This window comes from Thermobia domestica, chromosome 7, assembly GCF_964235325.1.
Source record: "Thermobia domestica chromosome 7, izTheDome1.hap1.1, whole genome shotgun sequence".
NCBI lineage: Eukaryota > Metazoa > Arthropoda > Insecta > Zygentoma > Lepismatidae > Thermobia > Thermobia domestica.
Window position 1 is genome coordinate 80,502,361 of NC_137460.1, and position 20,609 is coordinate 80,522,969.

Genomic DNA, 20,609 nt, shown 5'->3' on the forward strand with positions numbered 1-20,609 from the left:
CCGGGTGACAGAAAATAACGCGCGAAAAGTCCAGTCCAGTGAGTTCTGATGGCGGGATACAAGCATTTTACCTGAACGAAATTTTCCCAAATCGCTGGTTCGGATGTGGGTCAGAACGACTTCTGGTTCCGTTGCCTTGGCCGCCAGTTATCACCCACTACATCTAACAATGCACTTTGCGGTATTGTGAAAGAGGGGATGCGACAAACCCGATACACTGATAACAAGCAACTGAAAGACGAAGTTCGTGCAGCATTTCAAAAAGACAATCATGATATGATGTTGTGGATGACCAATTAGACATGATGGAACATAAGAATATACTACGAACATGCACGAATTCACACGGGTTTTCGTTCCATAGGAGATAAACAGTACATAATCACATAGTCACACAGTGAGTGTAAAGGGACTTCCTGGTCACACTGTTTGTGCGGGCAAAGCTGGAGTCTCATATAACTCTGCTTGTCAGTACCTGATTAACGCAATTTTTCCAGAAGTATACTAAATTTACATGCTGTCTCTGCACTGAAAATAGAAAAATAAAACGAATTTCGTTTCTGAGTGTAAAATGGCGAAGATTTTATACAAATCAAAAATATACTGATTGCAACTGAATAATTTAGTTGGTACAAGTAAAATATTATTCAATGTAAAACATTCCGTTATAGAACTCCTCTGCCTAAAGCTAATGCATTGTAAATTATGATGAGCCAACCAAGATTAGTGAACATGCTATATTACTTAAGTATTGTAAAATTTCCGAAAATTTTGAACCATCGAAAGAAAATATTTTTAAAATATTTTTTCCAGAAAGATTGGTAAGTTAAAAAAAAAGTTTGTATATCATTTGTCTCAATATACATTATCATTAATGAACTTTGAAATTTGATACTTTCTGCTTTAAATATGACAATGATGATGAGACTAAACGAAGAAACAAAGAAATCAGGATTTTTAAACGTATAAGCGTGAAATAATACATTGCAGCACACACGTTATTCCGAATATGAAGAACCGTGGATCTGGCTGTCCCATACACTTCCGACTTCCTGTCGATAGAGTTACGTATGGATTCCTGTCAAGACTTGTCTTTTGGCTATTTTGGACTCATCTTTAATTCAGACCATACCTGAGATTCTGTCGGGAGCATGTCTGGGAATTATGTAATGTGGGGAATCCCTTATCCACATATTGCAAATTGCTGAAATATGCATTTATGAATAGTGTATGAGTTACTTCCTTTATCCTGATCTGGATCCCCACTCCACTGTTTCTTGTGCTCGAAATAATGCGTGTTGCAATGTAATTTTTGCACGTTTTTGGACAGCCCAAACTCTGAAACTATGAACTTTTCCCCCAGGTCCATAGAAACGTTTCTTGTTATTTTGATGTGAGGGAACAACTCTTAACCGTCTGTCACTATAGTTCATTAACACCCTGTATATCTTTGAATACAAGAATATTTTTTCTCTTCTTTGAATATGTTTGTTTTTGTGTATGTTCGAAGACAGACTGGGGCCAAAGGGAATTCCGCTTCTGATACAGTAAGTGTAGTATGCAATAGGGACAGAATACTGTATAAAACTTGATACCCAAATTTAGTTCTGCAACGATTGTGTAATAAACAACTTCTAAATAAATTAACTAAAATTTCTGTTTCTCTCTCAAATGTTCCAGTTTTTCTTGGCCTTCGTAAAAAACGGCAATAATTTTTTTTTCTCAAACCCCTGTACTTTTTATCCGACCCTTTACAACACTTATTACACAACAATTACTGACAGCACAGACCTATCTCATATTTCTCCGGATCAGACCAAACAAAAATGTCCTCACCTACTGAATTTCTCTCGATATTTTGTTGCAACAGCTGAGAAGTATATCCATCCAATTCAATCTCAAGTATTAAAAAAAATTCAACTTTATAATTTATGTAACTCCAGAAAACAAATAGAAACCAAACGGACATTTGTATGTTTTACTAAAATGGCTACAGTTTATAAAGGAAAAAAGCATATTTATTAACACGAAACAACAGTGAAAAGCTGTATTAAAAAGAATTTAATCTATGGGAACATTTGAAAAGTTCATTTCATTAAGGTTGAAGTGTATTTAACATAAGAAAACTATAATATTATATATACAATTCACAATTATGGTTTAGATCAATTATATTATAACTGACATTTTATGTCAATCTAAATCAACTCTACAAATCTACAAGAAACCACACACACATATATATAATATATACACACACATCACTTTGAGCTCACAAACTTGTTTTAGAGGTACTTTCTTTATTATGAAAAACAGAAGTTTCTTACATTTTATATATATCATCATAAATTACAATAAAAATATACGTCATTTATCAATCCGTAAGAAAATATATATACATAAAGGAATTCGAGAACAAAGAAAAAAAATCACACGTGTAACTCGATAAAAATATAATCATGACTATTTTCTTCATCGAATCAAATTTTATTGTAAAAGTGATCAACAAAAACTTTCAACTTCTCTAAACTGAAAATAAAGAGATTTAGATACACCATGAAGCAAACGGTGCATAGAATAAATTAGGTATATTTCAGAAGGCAACACTCCTGGTTATAAGGATTCACACAGACGGATGCATCATATATCACACTTTCCAAATGGAGGAGTAAGACCAAATTATGGACTGTTGCATACATTACATACTATGTATATTTATACGTATATGCATGTATTCTCCTTATAATGAACAAAGTTTCTAATTTTGACCATCAGAAGAAAGAAGACGTGTTTGTTTGTTAAACTGTCCCCATTTTTCTTATTTACTTTAATAACTTCTATCACATATAGTATTAATAGCAGATGTTATCTACAAATATTAAATATACGGTTTCTTCTTAAATATGAAACTGTGAAACAAAATTGTGACAACAAAAAATTTACAAAATACATTAACTGGGATTATTCCCTACGTCTCTTCTAGATCACTGTTATTGAAAATTAACAAATGTCGAGTTGAGTGAGTTTATAGATATATATTTATAATAACTATTAATATACAACTTGAAAAACATTACCCATCTAATTGTGATTCAATGTTAAAACAGCCTTTTTCTTTAAATTGTCTGCAATGATTCTGTACCATCATCGCAAGAGCTTTGATTCGTGGATACGGTGCCTCATGGGCGATTATTTCCTCCAATAATGCCAAGCCTCCTTCTGCTTCCACCAAAGAACAATACTTTGAAGCTGTCAATAGAAAAAAGAGCGAGTTTGTTATACATGTTGCCTTAATACGCACTGAAGATGCTAATTCTCATCGTGAAACTGGACAACATTCTACCGTTATAACCTTAAGTCAAATACAGAAATATCTATTTAGGCCTATAATACGAAATCATCTCAGTTTGTGAATAACGCTAATTTCTAACAGCTAACAATCGCCGCTCCGCTACATCTTCTTTCTGACTTTTATTTGAAAATAGTTAGTGATGATGTTGAATGTGACTTGCTGTTTATTACTAACACAAGGGCTGTATTAATTTGAAATTACTATATAAAATTCATAAGTATTTATTACTTTTCATGCACAGTATAATTAAGCAACTAGGTAGCATGAACACAGTATATAGACAGTTTTTACCGTTTATCTTTAGGACAGTGCAATATTTAACAAGCTTTACCGCCAGCTCACATGCTGCATCCTACCATTAACAGAACGTAACTATATTTAGATTTGAGCATTAATATTTGTGTAACCGCAAGTTAATTGTAAAATCTAAAAAAAAATTAAATGTAAACAATTATAACTTCTATTTAATCACGATTCTACTTACTGCATAGAGCGAGCCGAAGGCTGGGGTAACAACTAATTATATATAACATACAGGGTGTTTCAAAACCACACCGACAACGTTTGGGAGGTGATTCCTGACATTAAAATAAGACAAAAGGTATAGACCATCCTGAGTGCACAAATGCTTCCTTTCGGAGTTATAGGCTTCCGAAAACATTAAATAAATAAATAAATAAATAGATAAAATAAATAAATAAATAAATAAAATTAAAGGACCATAGTTCCAAAACTATGGGACCTACTGCAGTCGGGTCAAGACTTCACTTAGGAATTACCAGGGATTTATTTGTAGCCAGGGAAGCCTGTGAATTTCCCCCCTTCTAAGTTTTGGTTTCCCAGTCTCTAGGTTTAAATCTATCTTCCCAGCCTTGGAAGATATTTTCCACCTTTCTTAGGCTATACAATCTGTTTTAAAGTACAATAATTCAACTCCATATTTTAGTAACAATTCTTTACTTTTTTAGTATGTTTATTGTCGCGAACTATGCTGGTCTTGTTTATAGAATTGTTTCCCGAAGAAAAATATTCCAGCTGATTCCACTGATTATCATACTTCATCTGAGTAGCAGAGTAGTAGTAGTAGTAGTAATAATAATAATAATAATAATAATAATAATAATAATAATAATAATAAATAATAGAACATGTTCAGTTTTAGTGAGCATTCACTGTAGATGTGAATTGGTAGTTGACAAGCACCTTAAAAAGAACATAAGGAAATGGATATTAGACTATATTTTAATAAAGGAAAAGCTCCTGACGATTAAAAGACAAGTAATTCCGGTACACAAAGTAAGAAAGTAAGAGGCTTTTGTTTTAATTGTGAATGAAATTCGTGTTAAAAAGACAACTGTGATATTTAGAACTGCCTATGTTATTGCGCAAAATCATCTGTCGTTTACCGTGCATCTTATTAAATAGTAAGAAATAAATGGAATGAACCTCGAACAAGTTCTCTACACTGATGTTACGTGTTCAAATATTTGTAGCTACAGAATGTAGATACAGAATACAGAATAGAAAAGAAATAAAAAATTGACTTTGTAGCTACAGAAATGAACGAAAAATGACCCAGTATCTTGCGAATTCCGATGAACCCTTCGCGCTAATGATGGACGAATCATCCACTGTGTCTCATAAATCTGTTCTCATTGTGTATATCCGTATTGTAGTTAATCAGGTGTGTAGCAATATATTTTTAGGTTTATTTGAATTATAGGTAACAATAGGCAGAGAGGTTTGTGATTCCATAATTAAAATATATGAAAGTATGAATCTTTCCAAAATGATATTACGGGGAAGACTTATACAGTTTGTATTGATGGCGCAAATAACATGCAAGGCGAAGTAAATGGTACTGTTTCTTTACTCCAGCGAGAATTAGACACCAATTTATTGCGTTTCACTGTATGAGTCATAAGCTGGAACTGGCTGTTCACAACGTTGTAAATACGATTTCAGATATGGTTTATTTTCAAAGCCTTGTAGAGCGATTGCACGGTGTTTACTCAATGTCCCCGAAAACAGGAGAGAAATCGAATTAATATCACGAGAACTAAGTATTCGCTTCTATAATATTACTAAAGTTTTTGATGTACGGTGGTTTAGTAGAAGCATTGCGGTAGTCCTATCCTGCGGGAGTGGAACACTTTCCAGAAGCTTCTACAAATTTGCAGAGAAGCTTTCAGCAGCGTGCAATATTTTCAGATCTGTACGTAAAACTTATTAAGTGGAACTTTGTTTATGAAATGTCCATGACCCGAGATGCGCTGGAACCTCTACATATCCTTAGCCTGTTTCTACAAGAAAGGTCTGCATCCCTTGAACAGGTAATAAGCAAAATTGAAAAACTGTTAATGTTCTGGAAGCGTTGAAAGAAAAAGGGGCATGTCCATGAAACAATTACGTCAGTTTGAAGAAACTGGTCAGTTTTGTGGAATCTCACTGGCAAAACCCTTAGACAATTCTCTTGAGAAGTACCAGAAAATAAGATTGCAAGGGTCTAGCAGATAACATACGCTCGAAACGTTTCAGTGGGGCCGAGGTTTTGCTACAATCCAATTGGCGAGAAGAATGGTCTGCAAGAAAGTTAAACGGCGACAAAGAAGTAATGCAAATTTCAAAAATAAAATAAAAAATAAAAATAAAAATAAAAAAAAGAATTAAAATTTTCCTCTGATGATTCAGCCAAAATTCTGCAGGAATTTCGAGAGCACAAGATGAAACATAAAATTGGCCTAAATCTACAAAATCTTAACATGGAAATCAGTGTTCTTCCAGTTTCTTCTGCAGAGTGTGAGAGAGGCTTTTCCAGCTTAAACTTCCAACATACTGATACTAGAAACAATTTATCTGTAAAAACCCTCGAATTTATTATTTTCATAAACGTTAATGGATCAGATATTACCTCGTTCAATGCAGAAAAGTATGCCATCAACTGGATAAGAAATGGACATCATGACATCATGCTATTATCAACAAACCAACTGTGAAAAAGACGGTATCTGATCTAAAACAACCTCGTATTGCTACACTATTCTACGTATTGCTAAAGTGAGATACGGTGTGAAAGTATTGTTAATTTCTAAAGACAGTGTTAGATAACATGCTGTAAATCATGCTTTAGCTTAACCCTGTCTTTGTTCAACTCTGGATTCATTTTAATGCCAGTATGTTTTGTTGGCCAAAAGTTTACTTTTCGCAGAACATTCTTAGGTGCACACACCCCTGAATCTAATTTTATTAAGTACAAGGAGCAAAATGGTACTAAAACTTATTTATGATAATGAGGAATGACATTTAGTAGCGTCTTTCCCCTTCTATTTAATAAAATTAGGCTCAAGTATATGTGCCCTATCACTGTTCTGCCCAAAGTAAACTCTTACCTTATGTTGTATTTATTGTTCGGGCGGGGAATTTGGTCTTAAAGGACCAAATTAGAACAGCCTAAAGAATTACTTGTCATAGCAAAACCGTTTTACGTAGGAGTGTGACACTTGTTATGACAACGTGTGCAGATTGCAATGCAACTATAGGGCTTTCACTGGATGCTCTACACTTGTCCTCAGTAGTAGGACAGAAAGTAGTAAGGTAACTAACGCATGCAATCTAATCTACCTAACCAAATCTTATCTAACGTACCTATCCATCTTTATCATAAAATTGTTTTCAAAAAGGTTTAAAAAATGATGAACTTGGGGGTCTCCTATCAAACCAGTACCATAATTTCAAAGTAGGTAGGTTTAAAAATAACGTAGTCCCAACCCCACTAAAGTTGTTCTGTTATACGGAACACAATCTTGCATAAATATTCCCCTCTTCTACAAAATCCACAAATAAATCACTGGGAATTACTATGTGCCCTACCCCCGAAATACCTAAGTTTCAGAATCCTGTGGTACTTCCGTATCAATTTTTATAGAGGTAGTTGGAGAGTACTTCAAATTATATGCCCGTAGCCAAACTTCTTCTATAAAAACTGCTTCGTGAGTACCTTAGAATTCTGAAACATGTATTTTTGGATAGTGCACATATTAGTTCCTAGGTGAAGTCTTGACCCGACTACGGTAGGTCCATAGTATTGGAGCTATGGACCTTTAAAGTTCATTTTTTTTTTGTTTTCGGCAGCCTATAACTCCCAAACGAAGCATTTGTGCACCCAATTTGGTCTCTACTTTTTGTTTTATCTTGGTGTCAGGAATCATCTCCCAAATGTTGTCGGTGTTGTTTTGAAACACCCTATATATATATTCCTAACGTCAATTACCCATTTCGCTGGGTTTAAAATAAGAAAAAAATAGTAATATGTTCCGTTAGTCAGTCACTTTTTACTATTACTGAAGCGTTCTCTGATATTGGTTATATTCGATCATTTTTATATATCTCCCTCCTTTCCCTCCCCCAAGTTCTGGGTTGAATTTAGATTTAAACGGCATCGGAAAAGTCACTGTTCATCTCAGCGACTCTGAAAACTATAGATTCGATACTAATACCAGTCATTTTCCATTATTTTTACATTACCTCCCTTTTCCCCAAGTTGTGGGGCTGAATTTGTCTTTAAACGGGATCGAAAGTGCCACTGTTTATCTCAGCGACCTCGATAACTAAGGATTCGACACTAATATCGGACATTTTCGATCATTCTTTATATATTTTTCCCGTTCCCTAAGTTGCACCGTCAAAGTGAAATGATAAAAACCATCCCAGGCCCGAACCTCACCTATATTGAAAATTTGATCGAAATCGGTCGGGTGGTTCAAGAGTTGGGTCACTTTCACTTTTATATATATATAGACAGATTCTCACAATAATTAGGGACACCCTGAACACTCGGATCAAAGAAATCGGATATGGTCATCTCTAGGAAGCATTGATCCTAACGAAAAAGGGAACATTATTTCTAACCTATAGCTGTAATATTACTATATTATACCTAAATCTTGTAATGCGACGCTATTTTATATCTGCACCGCATTACATTACAGTATATTTTGGAAGGTGGTGATTTGCATCCTGATTTGTATCCGATGATTTAAATCTAAATAAAGATAAACTTTTCGAATCAGAACTAGAAAAACAAACACAATAGTTTATGAATTTAAAAGTTTGAGTCGAAGAATATAGTGATATAAAATGGAAGAATTAACCAGCGAATTGCCTTTATGAATTTAATGTATTTATAATGTGATTATTACTATATTTACGTTTCTAGTTTCTTAAAATATACGTTGCAACATCACATAACGTGTACATAATCATTGAGAAGCTCTTGGAAAGTAAGTTTAGTTAATGTTGTAGAATTTTGGTACAAACCAGTTCATTTTGATTACGTTCTGGAACATTTAAATACATTTGCCAGGCGTTGTGAATTTTAGATTCCCGGTACGTAACATTCATCTCTACCACGAACCTATACTTTTCCTCGGATAAAGAAGGGGAACATCGGCGACTCCCTTACTGGGCCAGAGGCTCAAGTCTTCGAGTGAGAGAATCGGACATTTTCTCCTAGAGGATTCTGCGCCTATATTATCTTATGCTAACGCCTGACTCAATGGAAGTCAGATGCTGTTTTGTATTGTCTGTCTTGTTGAAGTAGTAAAAGATCCTAAAACGACATCTGCAGTCATCTACAGCAAGATAACACTGGAACAGTTAATAACGTCTGGGCATGGAGGACGTTAGTGAGAGTTAGTGCACTACAATTTATATTAATTTATCTTTTGCTTGCAAGATCTAAGTTTTGCAGGTGTCTTTTACAACCCCGAAACATACGTGTATGTAGTTTTAATAAACTTAACACGTATTACTTGATAGTGGAATCGTCTCGACATTAGCTTTACCATAAATAGTTGTGCTGAGAAATGACACAATGAAATTACAAATAATAAAACTGTATGATCCGGTGAATTCCCCGGCTCACGTGCCAATGTGTAACTTCGCAAGACTGGATCCACATTTTCATTTTTGAGGTCAATGTTTAACCGAACAAACTACATAAATTATATACACTTACATCAGTTAACTTGGACAGCCAAGTGTCTACACATTATTAACGAATGGCTTATCACGGTTGATTCCGTATCTAAAGACAGTGTTTTGATAACTCTGTTTTATTTTTGACATTCAGTCGATCTCCCCCCCCCCCCGTCTCCAACATAAATTCCTAAAATCATGGAAAGGACCATCAAGCGTCACAAGCGATTATGCTATGCATTACGTATGCATCTGGCATGCTAGTGATATTTACTGTGGGTTGTACAAATCACATATAGACGCGATACTACTACTTCCATCAGTAGAGAGCAGAACAGCAATTATGTCTGGTTCTAACCCAAACTTAGAGCTAGTGCAATTATAACAAAAAGAGACTTGTCACGTATAACATTAAGATATAGCACGTTTCGTCTGCAAAGCGGCACAAATTTAAATATTTTGATTAAAAAGAAGCCATGTAAGGCTCGAAATAACAAATGTCAATAACTTAAGATATGGTTCATTAATACAAAACACTCTCTTCACAAGCGGTTGACAACATACTAACGTTAGTATTTTAAACTAGAAGCAATGAACACATGACAGGTTCAAGTGGCTTAAAAGAGTAACTAGAGCTATCATCATTGATACTAAAAAAGAGCCACCTCTTTACTTCAGGGCACGCTTTACTAGATGGCATCACGAGAAAGTCGATGATGCTACCCTTTCAAACACACTATCTTCAACTGCTATATATATATATATATATATATATATATATATATATATATATATATATATATATATATATATATATATATATCTTTCCTCCATGGCGACGTTGTCGACAGGCAGGTCATAGTATATTGAAAATTAATCAAGAATCCAGATTCCCCAATTTCAAACGATTAGTAGATAGATAATCTTTTTGGACTCGATACAGGGTGTTACAGATTCTATGACGCACGGGAAAAGTGAATGTAAAAGCGATTTTTTAGTCGAGTCGAAATAAATTCTATCATGTACTGTTAATAGTACGTTTATTTTATTTATACTATACACACTGAATAGATATTCACACACACACACAAAATGATTTTTTCATGAAGATTACAAACAAGTTTTATGAATTATGCACTGTAACTTTCAACTCTTGTACTGTTACTTAAATATAAAAATATGTATATTATTTTTGGTACTTACGATATACTCTTGTAAGATTCGCTAGAGCCCAAACTGCCCAATGCTGACATTCAGGAGTATGGTACACTCGAAGAAGGCAGAGAATTGGCTCAAAAGACCTTGAAAATAAATCGAGAAGAAAAATAAGTCATAGATGCTATTATGTCATATATTGAAGCTTAGGTTGTACAGTTCCACACAATATGTTCACCTTATACAACGAAACGACTTATGAAGTCACAATCATTAGTATATGATCAATGTAATAGGTTTTGTAGTACATGCCATATTGATTTTTGTTTTCTAATCCCCCCTCCCCCTCCTTCAAAGGACAAAAGCTATAGCTGGCAGAAAAAGCATACTCCTAGTTTTAAGTGATGTTTATGAATTGCCTACCGGCTGTCAATGTTAAGGTTTACTATTTTAATTTAATATTATTAGGAACACTACTTCAGTTAATGTTACTTCTGGCTGAATGAAGGAAGCTATAGTGTTTGCAGGGAAGTATAGTCGCAAGTGTGTATTTAATATTTGCAAGATAATGATATGTAGCATATCTTTGAAAAATCAATACTTTTGTAGAGTCTAAATAAAATCAATTTATGGTTCTGCTGTAAGTTTCAAAAGATGGAGGTTTAAGAAAAAACTAGTTTTATTTTTTGAGGTGGGTGGGTGGGTGGGGGAGGAAATTCCTCTCCAAAGTCTTGCATGATTTTGATAGTTTTCTTCCAAAATTTTGTTGGAATGTACCATTCGCCACAATTCGCGGGTCGTTGATGAAAGGGAGGGCAGGAATGACCAATGGACGAGTTCACCATCTTCTCAGCTCCTCACTATATTTATCACTTCTTAGGTAAATTAAATATTAATACTCCTTAGTCAACTCTATGGGTCAATATCTTCGAAATAAATATTGGAGTTCACTTTTCTGGAAGCTTAATAGTAATATTTAATACTCATAATGTCAAGATCCGATCATATAGGCCGGTTTTAAGTATTCAGAACATGAATGGCAATCTTCAAAATCGAAGATATATACCGTATATACTCGAATCTACGACACACTTTTTCTGCCAAAATTTCAGGTATAAAATGCGGGTGCATCCTGGAATCGCACACTAAACCGCATATAAAGTGATAGTGAAAGTTTGTGTTCAGACAGTGTAAGTGGTTAAGCAGGATGGCCTATATTCACGCTGTAAGATTGTAAAATAGTATTTTTTTTTTTCTCTTTTTAATCTTGACACTTAAGTGTTTAGTTTGAACAAATAAACCCGTATGATTTAATTTGTACTGTCAAATTCTGAGTTGCTTCATTGAATATCCAGGATGAGTCTTAGAACTGAATACAATAAATTGGCATAACTTTCGAAGTTTAGAAATTAGGGTGCGTTCTAGATTCGAGTATATACGATATGTGGATATACCAATTACCTGTCATAGATATATGAGGAGTGTTTAATAGTTATTGTCCCTGGTATAAAAGGACATTTATTTATTTATTTTTTTTTTTTTACGAAGTTCCCCATTATAGGAATGCACTTCATCCACCTTTGTTCTACAGTTATTACAACTTTTTAAAAAAAACAGATGGTGGTTGGTCAGCAAGCCTTTGTTTCACAGCTGCATCATTTTCAAATGAAGGTTGCTGGGAACGAGATCTGGGGAGAGGAAAGGTGTACAAGTAGATAAAAATCTGTAGCCTCCGTTTTCAGTGGAAAGTGTAACTTGGACTATTGGGTACTTTCCTGTGTATGTATCAAAGTCTATTGGGCAGATTATATTGATAATATAACAATGAAAACTGAGGTTTCATCGGGCATGAGTAATACAGAGGTGTTCCTATATGGACCATGCCGATTGTTATAGTGTTAGAAGTCTCGTAGTTTCGCTCACCAAAGAGCAGAAGCAAGTGAACAAATAACAGAAATTATGCACTAAACAGGTTCTTGACACCTATGATCTTTGAAATCTTACTAACGTAAAAAGTTAAATTGAAAAAAAATATACTGTATTATGCACTTTATTACTTAATGCAGGAGTATAGGATTTATGGATCTTTATCAAATGCCTAGAACTAAACTATGGAATTATTCAGTACGTAGTAAAACAATGAATATTAAATACCGATAATTTATGTTTCTCTCCGCAGATAAATCCCACCGTTCTATAGCTGCAACCATTCTTTGTAAAACTTCCTCTCTTTTCGGGGTGCTTATTACCCATTTCTCAGGCCCGTCTGATGCCATATGTGACAAAACACCAGCTGCATTATAACTAACCTGAAAAAGAAATAAATTTTAGAGTTTATCTTATAAATTAAATTGCATTTTACTAAAAGGAGTAATAAAATGCACATAAAAAAATCGCAACAAAAACTGAGTACTCACCTACGCACTCGAATAGCAACCCGAACGACAAATTCTCTCTATTTTCAGTGAATACCCCTTAAAAAATGTATGCTGCTTGAAGAACTAGATTATTTTTTATCAATCTCCTTCACAGTAGATAAAATGTAAATGATTCTTGAATTACTGATCAATTTCCTTGTTAATAAAATACGCTATCTTCTTATTACCTTTATCTACAATCGAAAGGAATACATATATATTCTATACGAATAGTTAATAGGGATTATTACAAGATTGGTTTTACGTTCCTGGTTTTATAACCTGTGCTGTTCGCACATTATCGGTACTCTAAATTGAAGTAAAAAGTTGTCGGTACTCAAAATTGAAGTTTAAAAAATATATATTTGTGCACAATGAACTTAGTTATTCCACTTTGTCGAAAAAATCTGAAGCAAAATGAACAGGTAATAGAAAGGCAGTACATATTTTAGATGTACAGCCTAAGAAATTCAAACTGATATTCGCATCGAATATTCAGAACGAAGTGATAAAAGTGGAATAGTTAAGCTCATTATGCAGATATATATAGCTTGTCGGCATTTTCTGACTTCACTTTTGAATACCGATGATAGGTAAACAGCACAGGATATAAAACCAGGAACATAAAACTAATCTTTTAATAATTTCTAATTTAAGAGATGTTTATTCTTTTCGAATATGGAGAAAAGAGCAATAAAACTTCATAGATTATTATTAACAAGAAAAATTAATAGAAGTACTTCAAGAACTACATACATTATTTCTACATTGAAGGAGATTAATAAAAAAATGTAGTCTTCATGCAACGTATATATTTTAAGAGATACGCATTGAAGATAGTGACAACTTGTCGCCGAAACGTTTACATTCGGACTGCTATCTGGACGATTGTGTGTGTATTCAATTTTTGTTAAAAGTTTTGTACGATGCTCTGAGATATTATCTGAGTGGAGAGCACCGACTTCAGGAGTGAGAGAGTATGTGGTGTTTTGGGAAACGGACTGGGTGGCGTAGTTGATTAATGTATGGGCACGGTATGTCGCAAATCCCGAGTTCAACTCCCGGGCGTTTACTTTTTCACTCTTTGTTATTGAATTTGCACCTAGAGAAAATCGGGTGTGTAGAAAAAAATTGGTTGTTTCTTCCTTTTATTAATATTCTAACAAATTACTTGTGTTAATGCTTTGTGCATTTAATATTGACTGTTTCAGTTTCTATTGATACTTGAGTTTTCGGCGTTAGCTTTTCTACGTACATCGTAGCAGATGAAGGGAGCATAAAGAGTTCTTGAAAATGTTCACAGCACGATTATTCTGGCATAAGGTCAATCTTATAATACCAGTTAAAATGTTCCTTCTTAGTACGGGGAGAATAGTTTATGCAAAGTGTTCGAACTTCTTCCCTCTTTAGAATATGCATTTCAAGGAAACTGTAATGATAAAAAGTCGTAACATAATTTATTTATAGTATAAATTTTTGAATCCCTTACCCGCTTAGGATACGCCCTTTAATCAAAATGACATGACAACAATCCAGCTTGAGGTAGGTACTATGTTCCAAAATTCATCACAAACTGTTCAGCCGTTTTCCCGTGATATGATCACAAATATCAGACAACATTTCTTTCAATGTGACGAAAAATAATATATAAAATGTCCCCTCCCTTAAAACGCGAATCTTCAGAAATGCTGAAACACGTGTCCGTTTATTTGTAGTGAGGAGTTTATATATCGTGTTTCATCTTTCTAACTTAACGGGCTCGTGAGATACAGGGATGATCAGAAAGTAAGATTACCATGCGTATGTATTATTTCACACAACAAAGACAGCCAACAGATAGAACATACATTAGGTTATTTTTCGATATAGTCTCCATTTCAGTAGAGGCACTTATCGCACCGTGGAATGAGTTTGAAGATTCCCTCTTGGTAAAAATCCTGTCCTTGCGTGTTCAGCCACGTTGTTACGAAGTGTTTCACTTGCTCATTTGAAGCGAAGCGACGAAGTCCTAGATGTTCCTTCAACGCCGTAACGCGATATTCTTGTTATCTTGAATCAGCTCCTCCACGCGACCTGTGTTCAAATCTGTTGATGCCGTACTGAGTCGGCCATTGCGCTCCTCGTCGGTGACGTTTTCTCTACTAGCCGCGAACTTCCGACACCATTCTGCGACATGCTGGCGATACATTACAGTCCCTTCGTAAACCTCTACCAGCCGCGGTTACAGGTTTCGTGTACATAGATCGAATAACTGAGCGGAATTGTGTTTACCTACAACTAGCGTGTAAACACAATTTCGCGTGTGCTGAAACACTGCAAAGTTGCCAATTTCATGTACCTATACCAATTTCTACTGATATTCATTGAGCTTAGGCAAATCACCAGTAATTGACAGGGGTGTCAATTACTGGTGATTGCAGCTAACCTGTGACCAATAATTGACATTCCCCCTGAAAACTAGGTTTAACTTTCAAGAAGCTAAAATTTTTGGTTTAGTCTGATCTATTAGTCTTTCAGTTACATCAAAAGATCTTTAACTCGTCAGTCTTTATTGTGGTCTATTTGATATGCGCCGGAAACCAAAACAACTTTCCTTAAGCGTAACCGTTACTAGAAGGCTGAAAAAACAGTTGACTTCTCACTGTCCATCGATGTTCTGCTTCCTTTGGAGTACTACCACCCAGTGACAAAAATTAACGGTAGTGTAGGATTGACAACATCACAAAGGAATAACAGGTGGCAGCATTTGCTGCTATCTAGTCCCGCAGTATTGTTGAAAAAAAAAGCCAGTGTCAATTACTAGTATACTGTCAATTATTGGGACAGCTACCCTATTACAATTACCGCACACTCTTCATTCTTCTACAATAGACGGAACTCCAAAAATATCGACCTTGTAACCTTAGTTTCTGATCCTCCCTGGTACTATATTTTTCACATAAATAAAGCCTCCGCTCCTGATTCTTTCCCTGGGCTACACTTTTCAATCAATTTAATACAATAAAAACCAAGTTCGAGGTAGGTGATAAATATATTCCAAAATTTCCGTGATTCGACCACCCACAAGGTGAGTTTCATTGTTACATATTAGATTACTAAAGAAATTACTGAAGATAAAACATTACTAAACACTACTAGTAAATGACACCGTACCAGTGAATTGGAATGGTAATACTAAGAAACAAAATACATAATTACCAACCTCTATTCCGTCACTGTACGAATCCAGTAGATCAGAGAATACAGTCACAAACTGAGTGGTCATCAATCTCGGTCTCAAAACTTCAACTTCGGCCACATTACCTAGTAGCCCCATCATGTTTCTCAGCAATTCTTCTTTCTCGGGAAAAGTCTGTAACACCCACGATTACAACAGATTTAAATTTATACTTTTAAACATACACAATGAGAACAGTATAGTTAATGAAATACAGAGCAAGCAGTAATTAATTTTGTCTTTTAAGCATTCAAGGTCAACTACACTGACCATATAAGTATCATAATGAATATGATCTGCAAAGAGTTACAGACTTTGGTAGAATTTTTTTTTACAAATAAGTAAGTCTGATTAAACCAAACCAAACCACTTGGCGTAACAGCCATTTGAGGGCCTGGGCCGCTCCAACGCCATCTATTAGCGATCGGTTGAACTACGTCCAGCCTAGCGGCAAGCACGTGGTCAGCACGCTGCTACGCCCTATCCTTAACAAGCGATTCAGGAACTGTCTAGACCTAGCGGCCGTCACGTTTTGTTTTCACATGACTTCCCAGTTTGCCTCAAGACGCTGGGTGGAGGCCGAAAAGTTGGGAAGCACCGGCCAGGAATCGAACCCAGGACCACGTGGACATGAGTTCAATCCTCTAACCACTACACTACGGTGTCACCAATATACAGATGGTGATCAGAAAAATGGAAACACCTGTAGTTGGCAACACGTCAGATATATGGGTTGGCAGTGGTGTCGTTTCCACCTCCATCCTCTCTCACAGAACTGGCCGATGCCCTGCACGAGGAATGGTGTAAAATTCCACTTGCTACCATTCACGACCTCTATGCCTCCATCCCACGTCGCATCAAGGCTGTTCTGAAGGCGAAAGGTGGCCCGACACCATATTAATCTGGTTAAGTTGCAATTTCGTTCAGGTGTTTCCATTTTTCTGATCACCATCTGTATATATATAGTTTTGTCCCACGGTTATGCCGGTTAGGCTAAAGGAGACGGTGATTATGAGAAATGAATTAAATGGTGGAATAAAGAAAGTGGGAGAAAACGCGAGAACCCCGAGGAAACCCATGCACACGGTGTTTGTCCACCACAAAGTTCATTATTTTTAAAGTATACTTCATACTTGATAATTTCTTCAACAGAATATCGCTATCATTCTTTAAAGTCAAGTTACTAAACAGAAGTAACACTATCGACAAAGAAAGGCACGCTGAAGAGTTGTTGGTTTTTTCAAGAATTTTACATAAGTACCTTCTACCAATCAATTCTGCTACAGACACATAATTCAACATCATTTCTTACTATAAGAGAGTTCCTCGGAATATATATATATATATATTTCCTTACTGCGTTCAGTTATAGTTATTCAAATCATAAAGAGAAATTTTAAACCAAACAGTTCATAAATGAAATGCGAATCGTACGTACACTCAAACAACCAAGAAAGAATTCCATGCCACCTCCATCTAGAAACCGCCGACAATTGATAGCAGTCTCATCTGTCACATTCCACATTGTTGACCAAGCCACTTCCAGGACGTCGTCACACACTTTTCTGTCTAGTCTATCTTCAATCAGTGCCAACATTCTCTGCAACACAGGAGAAATAAAAATAAAAAAGTGTTATTATTACTACTGAAGACAAATATTTCACTGCTGCAGTTCCCATTAGGCTCCTATTTATTCATCCAGTATTTGAGAATCAACCATTATATATGGAAATGAGTAGTGGATTAGTGTGAGAAAGCACATTTTACAGCGTCACAGAACGAAATGCTTTTGCAAGTAATCTTTAATGTTTTGTTTTGTCTTGTTTATTCAAACAATATTTTAAGTAAATAACATTTTTACCAAAATAGCAAAGTTGCCAGTACCTTGGAGATACAAAGGGTACTAGGAAAGTTTTGCAATACGACGCAACCACGTATCGCAGGAGTCTGCTTCTTGGTGCATGCTGAGACACGTTCATACTTGCAAAGTAACCGCTGTCCCAAGTCGATGCGCTGAGTTACTTATTAGCAGTGATAATCTAAAGTATTTCGTCGTCGGCAATTCAAAACCTGCTATGTGCATTTTGCAGGAGAAGCAAAAAACAGTATCCTGGTTAGATTTTCGCTTTATAAAAGTGATGTTATAAGTAATATTTGATGCTGCACTTAACTTGATATCTTCTCAAGTTACTTGAGAAGGTATCAAGTGACGTGCAGCATCAAATATTACTTATAACATCACTTTTATAAAGCGAAAAATCTAACCAGGATACTGTTTTTCGCTTCTCCTGCAAAATGCACATAGCAGGTTTTGAATTGCCGACGACGATTTGCTATGGCATCTTCGTCACGAAATGAGATACGAGTAGTTTTGCGGTATAACTTCGCGCGCGGTTTAAACGTAGATTAGTGCTTAGAAAAATGACTCTTGCACTGGGTGATGTCTGTTCACACCGTACGATTATATTAAGGTGGTACAGAGAATTCCAAAGGAAAAATTTCACTCTGGAGGACGCTGAGAGGTCGAGGAAGACAAGAACGTCAGTTAAGGAGGAAAACATTACTGCCGTTGGAAAATGCTTGACGAAGACAGACGAGTGACCTACCAGCAGACTGAGGATACCTTAGGACTAAATGCACCAGCAATTCGTTCTATTCTGCATAATCAAGTGAAGAAACTATTGTCTCTGGATGTTGCATAGTTTGACCAAAAAGCACATGACATGACGTGTGAAATGGTGCCAGGGTCTGCTGAAAATGTTTGATAAGGGACAATCTCGAAATGTGAACATCATCATGACAGGTGACGAGACTTGGCTGCACTATTATGATGTGCCAACCAAGACTCAGAACAAAGTTTGAGTCTTTGATGATGAGGATACACATGTAACTGTCATAAAATCCTGATCAGTAAAGAAGATAATGAGTTTTATTTTTCAAATCGAGTGAAGTTATGGAGCGTGTCGTTTTGGACACACAAAAGACAGTCATAGATAAGTGGTAAACTGAACAATCCCTACATAAAGTCATCGAATCTATCAAGAACCTGCGAGCAAATTCAAGAATGGACATCTAGTTCCTCCATCATGACAATGCACCAGCCTCCATGCAAAAGCCTGCACCAAATATTTAACTACTACAGAAATGAAACTTCTTAAGCACACTCCTTATAATCCAGATCTTACTCATTTCGACTTACGCACTTTTCCCGTAAGTGAAAATGAAGCTGAAAGGGATGCGGTTTTCCAGTGATGAGGATTTTCTGAGGGCTTGGGACAACGAGCGTGCCTTACTACGTACTGAAACTTCGACAGATCTGGTTTAACGAATGGTTTCGGAGGATGCAGAGGTGTATTAAATGTGGTGGAAAGTATTCTGAAAAAAATAAATAAATAAAACTGTACTGCAAAACTTTCCTAGTACTCTCTATATTTTATTTTATCACTAAATAATTTGGCGGACAGTGAATTATCACATGAACTGTGGCAGTAAACAATATTTCAATGATACCGACCAGTTCATTCCCTTTAACTTTCTAAAAACAAGTAGGTACGAAGCCTTACATTTAACTTTTTTAAAATGCTCTTTTTGTTATTTTGAATACTAATAAAAAAATGTACCTATAATCTGACAATAACTAACAGGCTTTAGAAAAATAAATACAGATATACTGATCAAACGAAAATGAACAGTCATCGTTTTGCTTCACAACAGGAGGCGAACCTTACAGCTAATTATTATGAGTGATGTGTTTCAATGGTGGTATCTAAATCCCACCAAAAGAATTCTGAATACTTAATATTGTTTATCAGTGTAATTTCATACTATCCCTGGATACCTAAACCAAGAGTTAGATATTTATACTATTGTAAATTTAAGTTCATATACAGAACATCTAAGTTTTTCGTAATGAGTTAAATTTACGACTGGATTATAATATTATCAATATGCTATTATAATGTGTCTTTTATTATCTAGATCGAAAATCCCTTTACTTTTACTTTCTTTACTTTTGTGCTGTCATCTATCGAACAATATGGTGAACTCTTGAGAATGAAATAAAGAAATCGGTTTTCAAAAAAATATCGTGGATGGAAAACCAAAAGACATTATTTCTTAAAGTATAAATATGTCAGCAAAGATTATATTGAAACTTAAAGAGATTTTGAGCAGTATGTAATCGTTTGATTTTCAACCAAAGTCAACTCTCTATTCCCAAAAGGCACTTCCGCTTTTGTGGTCTGCAGCTGGAGTGTCTTCTTTACAAAAGATAGCAGCTAGAATTGACAATATAATTAAGGTGTTCTTGTTTCATATGATAACCCTCGATTCCATATCAACACTACATGAGTTGACAGTGAAATGCTTGACCTCTCTCTTTATTCGCCGAACTTGTTTAAGGATTACAATCTCTTTCATAACTTGGACAACTGTCAGTTAGGTGGACGTTATACAACGACAGATATGTGTACCATACAGTGGGTATTCTTGT

General features: G+C 35.3%; 1 protein-coding gene across 2 annotated transcripts in view; it reads right to left on the bottom strand.

Moving 5' to 3' along the window:
- Window positions 1-2,060: 2,060 nt before the first annotated feature.
- LOC145690225 (protein zer-1 homolog) overlaps window positions 2,061-20,609 on the bottom strand; it is a 58,106-nt gene continuing 39,557 nt past the window's right edge. For both annotated transcript variants that reach the window (XM_081764909.1, XM_081764910.1), the window contains exons 8-12: window positions 17,556-17,717; window positions 16,103-16,252; window positions 12,638-12,792; window positions 10,532-10,629; window positions 2,061-3,249 (exon numbers count right to left, since the gene is read on the bottom strand). In XM_081764909.1, coding sequence (XP_081621035.1) covers window positions 3,074-3,249; window positions 10,532-10,629; window positions 12,638-12,792; window positions 16,103-16,252; window positions 17,556-17,717 — 741 coding nt within the window. In that variant the 3' untranslated portion in view covers window positions 2,061-3,073. The remainder of the gene's footprint in view (window positions 3,250-10,531; window positions 10,630-12,637; window positions 12,793-16,102; window positions 16,253-17,555; window positions 17,718-20,609) is intronic.